Here is a 13333-nt window from a genome sequence, read left to right as displayed (position 1 = left end):
AACGTGGAAGTGAAAAGCATCTGCAGTTAAATTTGCGCAACAAAAGAGATGGCAGTTTAGCATGGGATGTACTCTTGTATATGTAAAACATGTTTATTGGCAGTTTAGTGGATTATCTTCATTATTCTGTTTGCTTAGTTCAATTTGATCATCATCCCAATTACAGAATGGGATTACAGTGCCTAAAGAAAATCATCATACCCCTTTGAAATAATGACTTAATTTGTCATGCAGCCCGAAATCAAATCCCCCTGCAAATAAGTTTTCCAGCCGTATAAACTACAGTAGGATGACATTTTCTCTTTCTGCAAATTCATCCTGAAGGTCTTTTGAAAGCAGGATGTACAGGTATAGATTTTCCGTATCCGTTTTTACAATTGTTAGCATTATATATCTTTCAACATTTTATTTTGTAAATGTTGCTATACGTTTTGTGCATTTTCATTAAAGCAAAATAAATTTATGACTCATGAAGTGTCTTTGAGGTGTTTTAGATGATCGTTAGCAGCATTGAAAGTACACTGCAAAAAATGCTTGTTTCTAGTCTAAATATCTAAAATTTCTTACATCAAGAAGCATTTTATAGACAATCAAAACATATTGTCTTATTTTGAGAAATATGCCAATAATAAGTGAGTTTTTCCTTAAAACAAGCAAAATAATTTGCCAATGGGGTAAGCAAATTAATCTTGTTTTGTTATTTTTGACGTAAGATTATTTTGCTTACCCCACTGGCAGATTATTTTGCTTGTTTTAAGGAAAAACTCACTTAATATTGACATATTATTTCTCAAAACAAGAAAAATATTTATTATTCATATTTTGTATAATTTGTTAATGCAACAAGGTTATTATTGTTGTAAAGTGTTGTATTTCAATGTGTACTAACTGAAAACAAAAAATATAAATATTATAGAAAAAAAGTTAAAGACTGAGGGAATGCAATATTAATCAAATATTTTTTAAATGTTTAAAATAGATTTTCTGTGATAATTTTGAATAATTCTTTAATTGTAATACAATTTTACACATTTCACTAAATGCTTTCTGCTCCCCAAATCTTAAAGATGGCACTGTGATGAGTATTGACCACTACTGATAATACCAATAAACGTGAAAAAAACAAAAAAAAAACAAATACTAAATATTAACTGCTTCTGGTTGTCCAGGATCATTTCACCATGTAGGAGTTTGTGTGTTTCGGTTCGGGACAGCTGTGCCCCCATCATGAACTGCTATGGTTACCCTTGGCCGAGAATACTACAATGTGACCAATTTCCCAAAGATCACCTAATGTGCATCTCCTCGGTTGCCAATCTGCAAAACGGCACCAGCAATGAAGGAAGAGGTACACAAAGATCTTTCTTTCCTGATCTTTCTTTCCATTCACAAAAAAATTAATAAAAAACACAATGTTTAGCTTTGTCTAATAAACTGATTATGTGGTTTGTTTCAGTGGTGCCGCGTGCTAGTTGCACGGACTGTGAACTAGAAGAAGCCACGTCATCCAAAGAACTGCTCGACCTCTTCTGTAAAAGTGACTTTGGTAAGATATAAAACTAGGACTTAGTCATTAAAAATTATCCAAAAATTTTAATTCTGTTATTAATTTCTCACCCTTGTCTCATTCCAAAAATCTGAGACCTTTATTTTCAGAACACAAATTGGGATATTTTTGGGGAAATCTGAGAGCTCCCTTATCCTCCATAGACAGCAAGATTCCCAACTCACCCAATTCAATAACTCACCCTTGTGTTGTTTCAAACCCTGGATTCCTTTGTTCATTTTCCATACACAAATGAAGATATTTTAGATGAAATCCGAGAGCTTTCTCATCCTCAATAAAGTCAATGGTCCCAAGTAAAAACATCCTCAAAACAGACCACGTCTTCAATGATTCAATCCAAAAATACATAACGCTACCATAATCCTTTTGTGTGCACATGAAACCAAAATAGTGACTTCATTCAACATTTTCTTCTTCTCAGTGTCAGTATATTGTGCATATTTACGAGCACAGTGCAGTGACGTATACCCACCCAGATGCCCGCACATGACTTTTTCTGTTTGAAAAAGCACAGGCGCATCTGAGGTATACATAAGCAGGACAGCAAGAATGACACACACAGTGTTCTTGTGAACGTGCGCAATATACTGACACTGAGGAGAGGAGAACTGTTGAATAAAGTTGTTGTTGTTATTGTTGTTTTAATGTGCACAAATGAATTCTTGTCGTTTGATAATATTCCGATTGAACCACTGAGGCATATGGTTTGTTTTGAGGATGTTTTAAAAATATGTTGATGGATGTTTTGATGTGTCTGATTTGTTGAATGTTTTGGGGCCATTGCTGTCATACAGAATGAGGGAGCTGTCAGATTTCATCTAAAATATCTCCACTTGTGTTCGGGCAATGAACAAAGGACTCTGAAGTTCGGAATAACATGAGGGTGAGTAATTAATACAATCATCTTCATCACTGGGTGTCATCTTTTGTTTGTTTGTGTGTTTGTTTGTTTGTTTGTTTGGTTGGTTGTTTGTTTGGTTGGTTGGTTGGTTGGTTGGTTGGTTGGTTGGTTGGTTGGTTGTTTGTTTGTTTGTTTGGTTGGTTGTTTGTTCATTTGTTTGTTTAGTTGGTTGGTTGTTTGTTTGTTTATATGTTTGTTTGGTAGGTTGGTTGGTTGTTTGTTTGTTTGTTTGTTTGGTTGTTTGTTTGGTAGGAAGGTTGGTTGGATGGTTGGTTGGTTGTTTGTTTGGTTGGTTGGTTGTTTGTTTGTCTGGTAGGAAGGTTGGTTGGATGGTTGGTTGGTTGTTTGTTTGGTTGGTTGGTTGTTTGTTTGTCTGGTAGGAAGGTTGGTTGGATGGTTGGTTGGTTGTTTGTTCGATTGGTTGGTTGGTCGTTCGTTCGTTCATTTAGTTGTTTGTTTGTTTGTTTGTTTGTTTGTTTGTTTGTTATGCCATGCCAGCTTCTGTAACCACTTTAGACTACTACATTAAGGTTTTACAATTGATTTTTGCTAAAAACTCCAAAACTGTATTTGGATTAACACTGTTAAAAATCTCTTCAAATGAATGTACTGAATAAAACTAATTCCTCACAGGACTAAAACCAACACAATGCAATAGAATGTGCTTCATCGTCGAAGTGCTTTTACAAATAGAGCATATGGGAGGATCTTCAAACTTGTGGGTAATCCTGGAGCTACCGATTCTACATTAGGGTAAAAACAATGCGATCTCACCTGTTGGAAAATTTATAGAAGTTTCTTTTTCCAACATTAGGGTTAATGTCATGAAGTTTGTTATTTGTATGTACACTCAAAAATGACATATGTTGTTTGTTCTAACTACTTATTTAAAATGAGCTGAAACAACACAATTTTTGAGTTTTTTTTTATTGTTTTATGTTGAATCTACTAAAGTTTGTAAAAAATTGATAGGCTTGAGCCCTTCATGTTACCCCAATACAAATTTCCCAGCTTTTCTTACAATGTACACTTAAAAATTACTTATGCTGCACTGAAAAAAATGATTTCAGCAAAATTGCTGCAAACAATTTAAATGAGTTGAATTTAAATAAGGGGACGAAGCAGTGGCACAGTAGGTAGTGCTGTCGCCTCACAGCAAGAAGGTCGCTGGGTCGCTGATTCGAGCCTCGGCTCAGTTGGCGTTTCTGTGTGGAGTTTGCATGGTTTCCCCCACAGTCCAAAGCTCATGCGGTACAGGTGAATTGGGTAGGCTAAATTGTCCGTAGTGTACGAGTGTGTGTGTGAATGTGTGTGTGGATGTTTCCCAGAGATGGGTTGCAGCTGGAAAGGCATCCTCTGCGTAAAAACTTGCTGGATAAGTTGGCGGTTCATTCCGCTGTGGCGACCCGGGATTATTAAAGGGACTACGCCGACAAGAAAATGAATGAATGAATGAATTTAAATAAACAAATTAACTATAGTAATGCTTAACTTAATTTGTTTGTTTAAATTCCTTAATTTGTTCATTTGTTTGTTTAAATACTTTTTAAAAAATGTAGTAAATCCAAGGAATCATTTTTAAATATTTTTTTCAGTGTGCTTGTTTAAACTTACTTATATATTCAACTTATTTAAAATGAGTTGAAACAACACAATTCAAGTTTTTTGGGGGACAACTCAATTGTTTTATGTTCAATCCACTTAAATTCTTAAAATGTAACACTTAAATAAAAAAAATGTAAAGAAAGAAAGATGAAGTTAACTTAATGTACTTGTGTTAGAACAACATGAAAGAATTGTGCGGAACACAGAATCTTCTGTTTGCCAGTTGTTATTGTTGTCTGAACAAATTGTTGGTTTTAGATCCAAAGGAGGTAGTGACAAGTTTTGGAGATTGTCAACTCTCAAAAAATTATATTTTGCTGCTTGTTCAAACTACTTATTTAATAAGAAAATTGTTAGGGATTTTTGGGCCATCTTAAAACTGTGGTGGGTGACGCAATGGCGCAGTAGGTAGTGCTGTCCCCTCACAGCAAGAAGGTCGCTGGGTCGCTTATTCGAGCCTCGGCTCAGTTGGCGTTTCTGTGTGAAGTTTGCATGTTCTCCCTGCGTTCGCGTGGGTTTCCTCCAGGTGCTCCGGTTTCCCCCACAGTCCAAAGACATGCGGTACAGGTGAATTGGGAAGGCTAAATTGTCCGTAGTGTATGAGTGTATGTATGAATGAGTGTGTGGATGTTTCCCAGGGATGGGTTGCAGCTGGAAGGGCATCCGCTGCGTAAAAACGTGCTGGATAAGTTGGCGGTTCATTCCACTGTGGCAACCCTGGATTTATAAAGGGTCTAAGACGACAAGAAAATGAATGAATGAGTGAATAAAACTGTGTTGGAACAACATGAAGGAATTGTGTAAAACCCAGTATTGTTTTACAGTGAATAGCACTTTGATTTTTGAATTAACTAACCCTTTAATTTAATTAATTAGATCCCATTCTCTTTGCCGTTTATTATTTATGTACACTCACTGGCCACTTTATTAGGTGCTCCTGTCCAACTGCTCATTAACACAAATTTCAAATCAGCCAATCACATGGCAGCAACTCAATTTAGGCATGCAGACATGGCCAAGACGCTCAGAGGAGAATGGCCAGACTGGTTCGAGCTAATAAAAGCAACAGTAACTCAAATAATCACTCGTTACAACAGAGGTATGCAAAAAAGCATCTCTGAACGCACAACACATCCCACCACGGATGGGCTACAGCAGCATAAGACTACACCGGATGCCACTCCTGTCAGCTAAGAACAGGAAACTGAGGCTACAATTCACACCGGCTCACCAAAATTGGACAATAGAAGAATGGAAAAGCGTTGCCCGATCTGATGAGTCTCGATTTTTGCTGCAACATTCGGATGGTAGGGTCAGAATTTGGCATCAACAACATGAAAGCACAGAGCCATCCTGCCTTGTATCAAAGGTTCAGGCTGGTGGTGGTGTTGTAATGGAATATTTCCAGTACCTTGTTGAATCTATGCCATGTAGGATTAAGGCAGTTCTAAAGGTAAAAGGGGGTCCTGAGGGTGTGAACAAACTGTTGGTTTTAGATTCAAAAGAGGTACTGGACACATTTTGTAGTTTCTCAATAGTGCTTATATTTTTGGGTAAACTAACTCTTAATTCTGAGATTCATTTATGTTCTTCTCTCTCTTTCTCTGCTAGTGGTTAAAGTGCGTCTATCTAAACTGAACTCCAGCAGTTCTGTCTTGACCATGTTCTTTTTGGGGTCTCGGTTGGAGGTGCTAAAACACGGCCCGCTGCTGGGAGGAGAAATGAGGAGCCGTTTGACATTGTGGCTGGAGCGAGATGCCACTTGTGTGGGCAACCTGACCCGCAACCACCCCAACGGAGGAACCTTCCTGTTGACAGGCACTGTGACGGGCAAGAGGCTGCTGGTCAATAAAGCTTTTAGCTGGGGAAAACGACAGCGCCACCTCAACCAAGCAGCACGCAAGTGGAAAAGCCATCGGTGTAGAGGGTAGAGATGCAGACGACCAGACTTATATTCTTATCTCAGAGTGTTCATAATGTTGTAAATAATAGAGGATTCTTTTCTATATTTTTTAAGCCTTAAGATATTAAATGATTTCAAATGCTTGTTTTGAAACTGTGTCTCAATGTTTTCATTTTGGTCACATTTTAGGGTCATTTTTGAAAGGATAGTTGAAAATTCTCTCATTATTTATTCTTCCTCTGCTTGTTCCAAACTTTGACTTTCTTTCTTCTGCTGGACACAAAAGAGGACATTTTAAAAAAAGCCAGAAAACTGTTACTATTGAGACTTCTATAGTATTTATTTTGTTTGTTTTTCTACTGTAGAAGTCAAGTTTCCAGCTTTCTTCAAAGTATCTTCTTCATTGTTCAACAAAATAAACTCATAAAGGTTTGGAATCATTTGAGAGAAAATAAATAATGAGTACATTTTGGTTTTGGAGTGAACTATGCCTTTAATTACAAAGAAACCAGTCTAATGCGAAATTTGAAGACTAGGAGAAAACAGTATTGACAAAAAAATCCTAATATTATCTATAACAGGAGTGGCCAACCCTGTTCCTGGAGAACCATGTTCCTGCACATTTCAGTTGCAACCCATATCAAACACACCTGCCTGTAATTATCACGTGGTGTTCATGTCCTAATTAATTGGTTCAGGTGTGTTTGATATGGGTAGCAACTGAAATCTGCAGGAAGATGGCTCTCCAGGAACAGGGTTGGCCACCCCTGATCTATAATAATAACTTTTGATAAAAGTGCAATAATTTAATAAGTTATTTAATGACAATTACATCATATTTAATTCGGCCTGTCATGGATAAATGTAACACAAAAAAGTAGTGCTAGCAAAAAATAATCACACCCAAAATAAAAGTTTGACAATTTAATAGCTAAATTTAATATATAAATACACAAAGACATGCATATATTTAAGAACATGTTTAATTACATTTAGATTTAAAATATATGTGTATTTAGTACAAATTATATATCAATTTAAACATCTATGCAACAAAATTGATATGTATAATTTGTGTAATAATAAATACATAAAATACACACACATACAGTTGAAGTCAGAATTATTAGAATAATAATAAAAGTTTGATTTTTTAAAAATATTTCCCAAATGATGTTTAACAGAGCAAGGAAATTTTCACAGTATGTCTAATAATATTTTGTTCTTCTGGAGAAAGTCTTATTTGTTTTATTTCGGCTAGAATAAATGCAGCTTTTAATTTTTTTTTAAACCATTTTAAGGTCAAAATTAATAGCCCCTTAAGCTATTGTTTTTTTCGTCAGTCTACAGAACAAACCATCATTATACAATAACTTGCCTAATTACAATAACCTGCCTAGTTAACCAAATTAACCTAGTTAAACCTTTAAATGTCACTTTAAGCTGTATAGAAGTGTCCTGAAAAATATCTAGTAAAATATTACTTACTGTCATCATGACAAAGATAAAATAAATCAGATTTTAGAAATGAGCTATTAAAACTATTATGTTTAGAAATGTGTTGAAAAAAATCTTCTGTCCGTTAAACAGAAACTGGGGAAAAAATAAACAGGGGGCGAATAATTCAGGGGGCTAATAATTCTGACTTCAACTTTATATATTATGTCAAAACAAACTTTCATTTTAGATCCGATTAACTAAGATCAATCTTTGCCCGACACTAAAAAAAAGTATGGTGCAGCAAGTTCCAGTCTAATTGAGTGTTTTACTGACGTGTTAATTCAAACAATTCATTCAAAGCATAAATTAAATTGTTAAATTTTATTGTTTATGTTAAATTGAAGCTATTGACTTTATGAATGGAGCAATTGATTATTGCCTCAATTGTTTCGTTCAGAAATTTCTACAATGAAACATTAGGGTGTTGCTCTGAGACTGTCAAATCTTCTGCTCCAACCTTGTTTGGAACTTATTTCATTAAGTAAACAGACAAAATTCTGAAAATAAATCCAAAATGTAAATGAATCAATATGAATTTCTTGCTTCGAAATAATACTAGGTTTGTTTTAAAAATGCTCATATTAAGGAAACAACACTCTTGTGTGATATAACTTAATACATAAACAACGTCCATTTTATAACCTTTCATAATCCATTTAAAGGTATTCTTGTTTTCATTATTTTGATAATAGGGTCTTTCTATCTGCAGACTTTTAGACTATCAAGATGCTTGAGAGATACTGGATAATTCCAGTTCACACACAATAAATGACAACAAATTCAATATTATTGTACATTATAAAGTATTCACACCCACATCCTAGAGTTATGATATAAAAATAATGAATCTGTATGGCTCACCAAACAGCAGTGGTTTCAGGCTGAGGGTGCGCATGTTATGTGTCCGGTCAGGAACAATGGAAACTCTTTGCACATGCCCAACCTGAGCAAAGAAAATATAACACACAAATTGCATTACTTCAATTTGATTACACACACATGAATCAAACTGACAGACTCACTAATAAACGAAGGAACGTTTTAAAGAGCTGATATAAACATTAGCTTTAAAATAAGGTTTCATTCGTTTATTTATTTACTAGCATGGACTAATTTTGAACAAAGCTCGAACAGCGTTTATTAATCAACACTTACTAATGCATTATAAACATCTAAATTCATGCTTGTTAACATTAGTTACTGCAGTTAACATGAACTAACAATCAACCTTATTGTAAAGTGCTACCCCGTAACGTGCATCTCATAGCTCAAATAAATTATAACGTTGATTATTTGAATTCTAGATAGCAATAAACTGCTTTTCAATGAAGGTTTAAATGACCTATATTGTTAACTAACACTAAAACAGAAGGGCCATTAACATAACACAATTTTCAACTAAAAGTTAACTTTATTACTTTTTATTATTGTTTTTGGGGGGCATGAAAATGCTAACTTTTGCAAATGAGCTTCAGAGTTCACGTTTTTAAAACAACGTGTTTTAGGTATGTGGTCTTTAGATGAAACCAGAATTATTAAATCGTCTTTGAATTTTTATTTTTTTTTTATATATATATATTTCCCAAATAATGTTTAACAGAGCAAGGAAAATTTCACAACATGTCAGATAATATTTTCCTTTTGGAGAAAGTCTTATTTGTTTCATTTTGGCTAGAATAAAAGCAGTTTTAATTTTTTTATAAACCATTTTAAGGTCAAAATTAATAGCCCCTCAAGCTATTGTTTTTTCGACAGTCTACAGAACAAACCATCATTATACAATAACTTCCCTAATTACGCTAACCTGCCTAGTTAATCTAATTGAGCCAGTTAAGCCTTTAAATGTAACTTTAAATGTCAAGCTGTACAGAAGTGTCTTAAAGAATATCTAGCAAAATATTATTTACTGTCATCGTTCATTCATTCATTTTCTTGTCGGCTTAGTTCCTTTATTAATCCGGGGTCGCCACAGCGGAATGAACCGCCAACTTATCCAGAAAGTTTTTACGCAGCGGATGCCCTTCCAGCCGCAACCCATCTCTGGGAAACATCCACACACACATTCACACACACACTCATACACTACGGACAATTTAGCCTACCCAATTCACCTGTACTGCATGACTTTGGACTGTGGGGGAAACCGGAGCACCCGAAGGAAACCCACACGAAGGCAGGGAGAACATGCAAACTCCACACAGAAACGCCAACTGAGCCGAGGTTTGAACCAGCGACCTTCTTGCTGTGAGGCGACAGCACTACCTACTGCGCCACTGCCTCACCTACTGTCATCATGGCAAAGATAAAATAAATCAGTTATTAGAAATTATTTATTAAAATTATTACTACTTCTCTCCGTTAAACAGAAATGGGGGGGGGGCTCATATACTTCAACTGTATGAGCCCTTGAAAAGTAAAACAGCGATTCAAAACTTCAAATTTTCAACACAAATATCACCAATTATTGGCACGCCATGGAGATTAGAGTTTTAGTGATTTTTTTAATGGATGTATGCCAATGTGGACCATTACAGCATAATTGTTGTCTGTATTCAAACTTTTAAAAAATTTGCTTCATCTTTAGGAAAAAAAAACAAATTCAGTGAAGGTAAATAAAAAAAATAATAAACCTAAAAAAAAAATGAAAACCAGAAATGTTGGCAACTCACTGAAATATAAAGTTTACATTGTGGTACTAAAATGACAAAAATAGAAAAAAATAAACAAATAATAAATTTATAAAACTTTAAGTTTAATGACAACTGAAAAAATGAAAGATGTTTTTTTTACATACTACAAAATATATATAATTATTACCCATGCTGAAACAATATATTACTATGCATTTGTCTAAATGTCTTCAACCACTTATCCCTCTTTAATAAATAAATAAATAAATAAATGAATAAATAAATAAATAAATAAATAAATAAAAAATTCTGAAGCAGTTTTGATTAAATTTTAATTATTCATGTTTTAAATTCTATTAGCAACACATTACACTTTAAAAAGTGAACAGCTGTATGTTTTTGGCAACATTCTAAAACACGTATGGATCAAAATGAGCGATGCTGTGGCACAGTAGGTAGTGCTGTCGCCTCACAGCGAAAAGGTCACTGGTTCAAGTCTCGGCTAGGTCAGCTGGCATTTCTGTGTGGAGTTTGCATGTTCTCCCCGTGTTTTGATAGGTAATATGCATTGCTACACTGTAAAAAATAAGGTGATTTAACTTAAGTCAAGTGCAGTACTTGGGTAAAAAGTGTTCAACAACTTAAACAAAATCTATGCAGCAAGTTGCTCTAGAGCAATTCCAACGTTACGGATGTGACATCTGCAATAAAAACTCAACACATAAATTCACAAAGAAAGCACATGTTAACATTATGTTGAAACATCTGTTTATATTGTCCAGAACAGCTGACCACAGAGTTAAGGCACCAGAGAAAATTCAATCTGTAAACATGTTTTGTACTTTAAATGAGGGAAATAAACATGCGTTATGGATGTGACCAAAAACGTCTGTGAGTTTGCAGTCTAAAAGATAATTTGTAGAAATTTTGTGAATTAAACGGCACAATCCAAAATAAATAATGCTAATCAACAGGATAAGAGTTGGCTCACTATAGAACAAACATGATTGACTTTATTTTATTTCATATTTTTGCATTTATGAGAAAAAAAGTGTCATTATGGGTGTGACTTCTCTGTTATGGATGTGACAGATGTGAAATTCCCACTTGTGTGACACTGTAAAAAGCGATTAGATTTTTGCTGTTGAAGTAAACCCATTGTCTTAAAAGCAAACAGTTGATTTTACTTTTAAAAAGTCAATAAAGCAATTGACTCAACTTTTCTAATTATGCACATAGCTTGTTTATTATAAGACAACAATTTTTATAAAACACCGAGTTTACTCTCTTTTTTAACTTATGGCTTTCTACAGTGTATTGATTCTGCTTTCACCTGATGTGCCTCAGTTTCAAAAACTGTACCCTTAGGATTGGTTTTGTGGTCCTGAACGACCACTAGTTGTATTTAAACATTTTAAATACATATTTCAAAAACACTTTAATTTGTAGCAAACAAATAAATATGATTAAATCCTAGTTTGAAACACACACAACACACTGCACAATCTCTCAGTACAGAGTATGATAAGCACGTTGTATAATAAGGGCCAGTGAATAATAATAACGCGTGTACCCGAATGCCCTCCAGGCGGGGCAGCTGGAAGGACATCTCCGGGCTCAGGTGTGCTGCTGATGAGGGGGTCTGGTGCTCGGCAGGCACGGCTCGTGGAGAACCAGCACTCTTCTCCAGTGGGACGTCCTGCTCCCCGGAACCCGTGTTATAGTGCACGTACAGGAGCAAAGCGATGATGTTAATGATGTAGAGGTGGAAGAAGGCCATGACCACCACGAAATAAGCCCTGGAGCACACGCTGCTCTTCTGGATGTGGATGCGCTCCCGGCCCACCCGGTGTCGTGGTGGCGGGGGGAAAAAATCCGAGTCCCCCTCGAACTCGTGCAGACTGTCCTTATACTCACCCATCTCCAAAATCACTGGACAAATCTAAACCCTCATTTCAGTAGAGGCTGATTAACAGCTCTGCCTCCAGATTTGTTATTGTTATTTATTATTATTATTTCAGATATTACGACTTCATGGCGATACAGATGTTGAAGATTTTGACCGAGAGAGGTCCATCTTGTGTTTAGATTTTGATAAGCGATCTGTGCAGGAATGTCTTCAGGCTGAACTAACGTAACGTTAGAGGAGAGATTTAGGACGATGTCAGCTCTTTTAAAGCACTATTTAAACCCACCCGGAGATTAAATCGGACCAGTTTTACTCATAATAAAAGATTCACAGCAATAAAGAGTAAAAACGCGCACTTCTTGCAGAGGCGGAGAGAAAAAAAACATCAACAGGGTTTACAGTCAGCTGTCATTCGGCCTGGAAACACCGCAAACCAACCCACGCTAAGCTACAAATGCCGATTCGATTAGGGTTTTCAAAATAAAAGTATTTTAAAAGGACTTTTATTTTAGGACAACTTTCATACTTCACGTTTGCCAGACTAATATACGTTGCTCAGCATATTTAAGTACACGTATACCCCCTCAAAAATCTATTTTTTTATTTATATTTTTAATAAGAAGCTATACAATATTATATTTGTGCATACATTAGATCAGGGGTCACCAACCTTTTTGAAACTGAGAGCTACTTCTTGGGTACCAATATCACTGTGAAGAGCTACCAGTTTGATACACACTCCTTAAATAACTTTTTTTTTTTTCAATTTACTTTTAATTATATGTTGTTATTATTAATGACTAATGATATTCATATATGTGAAGACACTGATCATATGTTCACAATATTTTTCAACAATGATTTAACAAGGTAAGAAACAAACATCAATACGCAACACTTTATTTGTCTGAATACACACACACACACACACACACACACACACACACACACACACCTTAATGTCATTAACACATTTTACACCAATGCAGGTGTGATTTAAAAAGAATAGCTTTAAAAAAAATACTAGATTCAGCTTACTAGTATGTGGTGCAATGGTGAGCTATTTTAAGAACAGGCCTGTGGGCAACTCATGTAATCCTCGTGGGCTACCTGGTGCCCAGGGGGCACCATGTTGGTGACCCCTCATTAGATTAGTCAGTACTGAAGCCAAATCTGCAGCTTATCTAACAAAAACAAACGTACAACAACGGTCCAAAAAGTACTAGTACACTATAAGTTTATGTTATAGAAAAATTCATTCATTCATTTTCTTTGCGGCTCAGTCCCTTTATTAATCTGGGGTCGCCACAGTGGAATG

The 13333-nt window shown here is 35.4% G+C and overlaps 2 protein-coding genes across 6 annotated transcripts in view; one reads left to right on the top strand and one right to left on the bottom strand.

Moving 5' to 3' along the window:
* The window catches only part of LOC101884738 (secreted frizzled-related protein 5), a 6595-nt gene extending 466 nt beyond the window's left edge, over positions 1 to 6129 (top strand). Inside the window, exons 2-4 of one of the 4 annotated variants that reach the window (XR_015523151.1) lie at positions 1170 to 1348; positions 1457 to 2450; positions 5685 to 6129. Coding sequence is in view for 1 of the 4 variants with exons in the window: in XM_087306553.1 (XP_087162679.1) it covers positions 1170 to 1348; positions 1457 to 1546; positions 5685 to 6004 (589 nt within the window). In the remaining 3 variants the exon portion in view is untranslated. Of the gene's footprint in view, positions 1 to 1169; positions 1349 to 1456; positions 2789 to 2852 lie in introns of all 4 variants that reach the window. The other 3 variants (XR_015523152.1, XR_015523150.1, XM_087306553.1) reach the window with 3 other exon arrangements.
* The window catches only part of p4htma (prolyl 4-hydroxylase, transmembrane a), a 40846-nt gene extending 28403 nt beyond the window's left edge, over positions 1 to 12443 (bottom strand). The window contains exons 1-2 of one of the 2 annotated variants that reach the window (XR_015522984.1): positions 11680 to 12443; positions 8338 to 8419 (exon numbers count right to left, since the gene is read on the bottom strand). Coding sequence is in view for 1 of the 2 variants with exons in the window: in NM_001080691.1 (NP_001074160.1) it covers positions 8338 to 8419; positions 11680 to 12027 (430 nt within the window). In the remaining variant the exon portion in view is untranslated. 2 annotated transcript variants of the gene reach the window in all.
* Between the last annotated feature and the right edge of the window lie 890 nt (positions 12444 to 13333).

This window comes from Danio rerio, chromosome 23, assembly GCF_052040795.2.
Source record: "Danio rerio strain M-AB ecotype USA chromosome 23, GRCz13ab, whole genome shotgun sequence".
NCBI lineage: Eukaryota > Metazoa > Chordata > Actinopteri > Cypriniformes > Danionidae > Danio > Danio rerio.
This window is presented reverse-complemented; position numbering and strand designations above follow the sequence as displayed.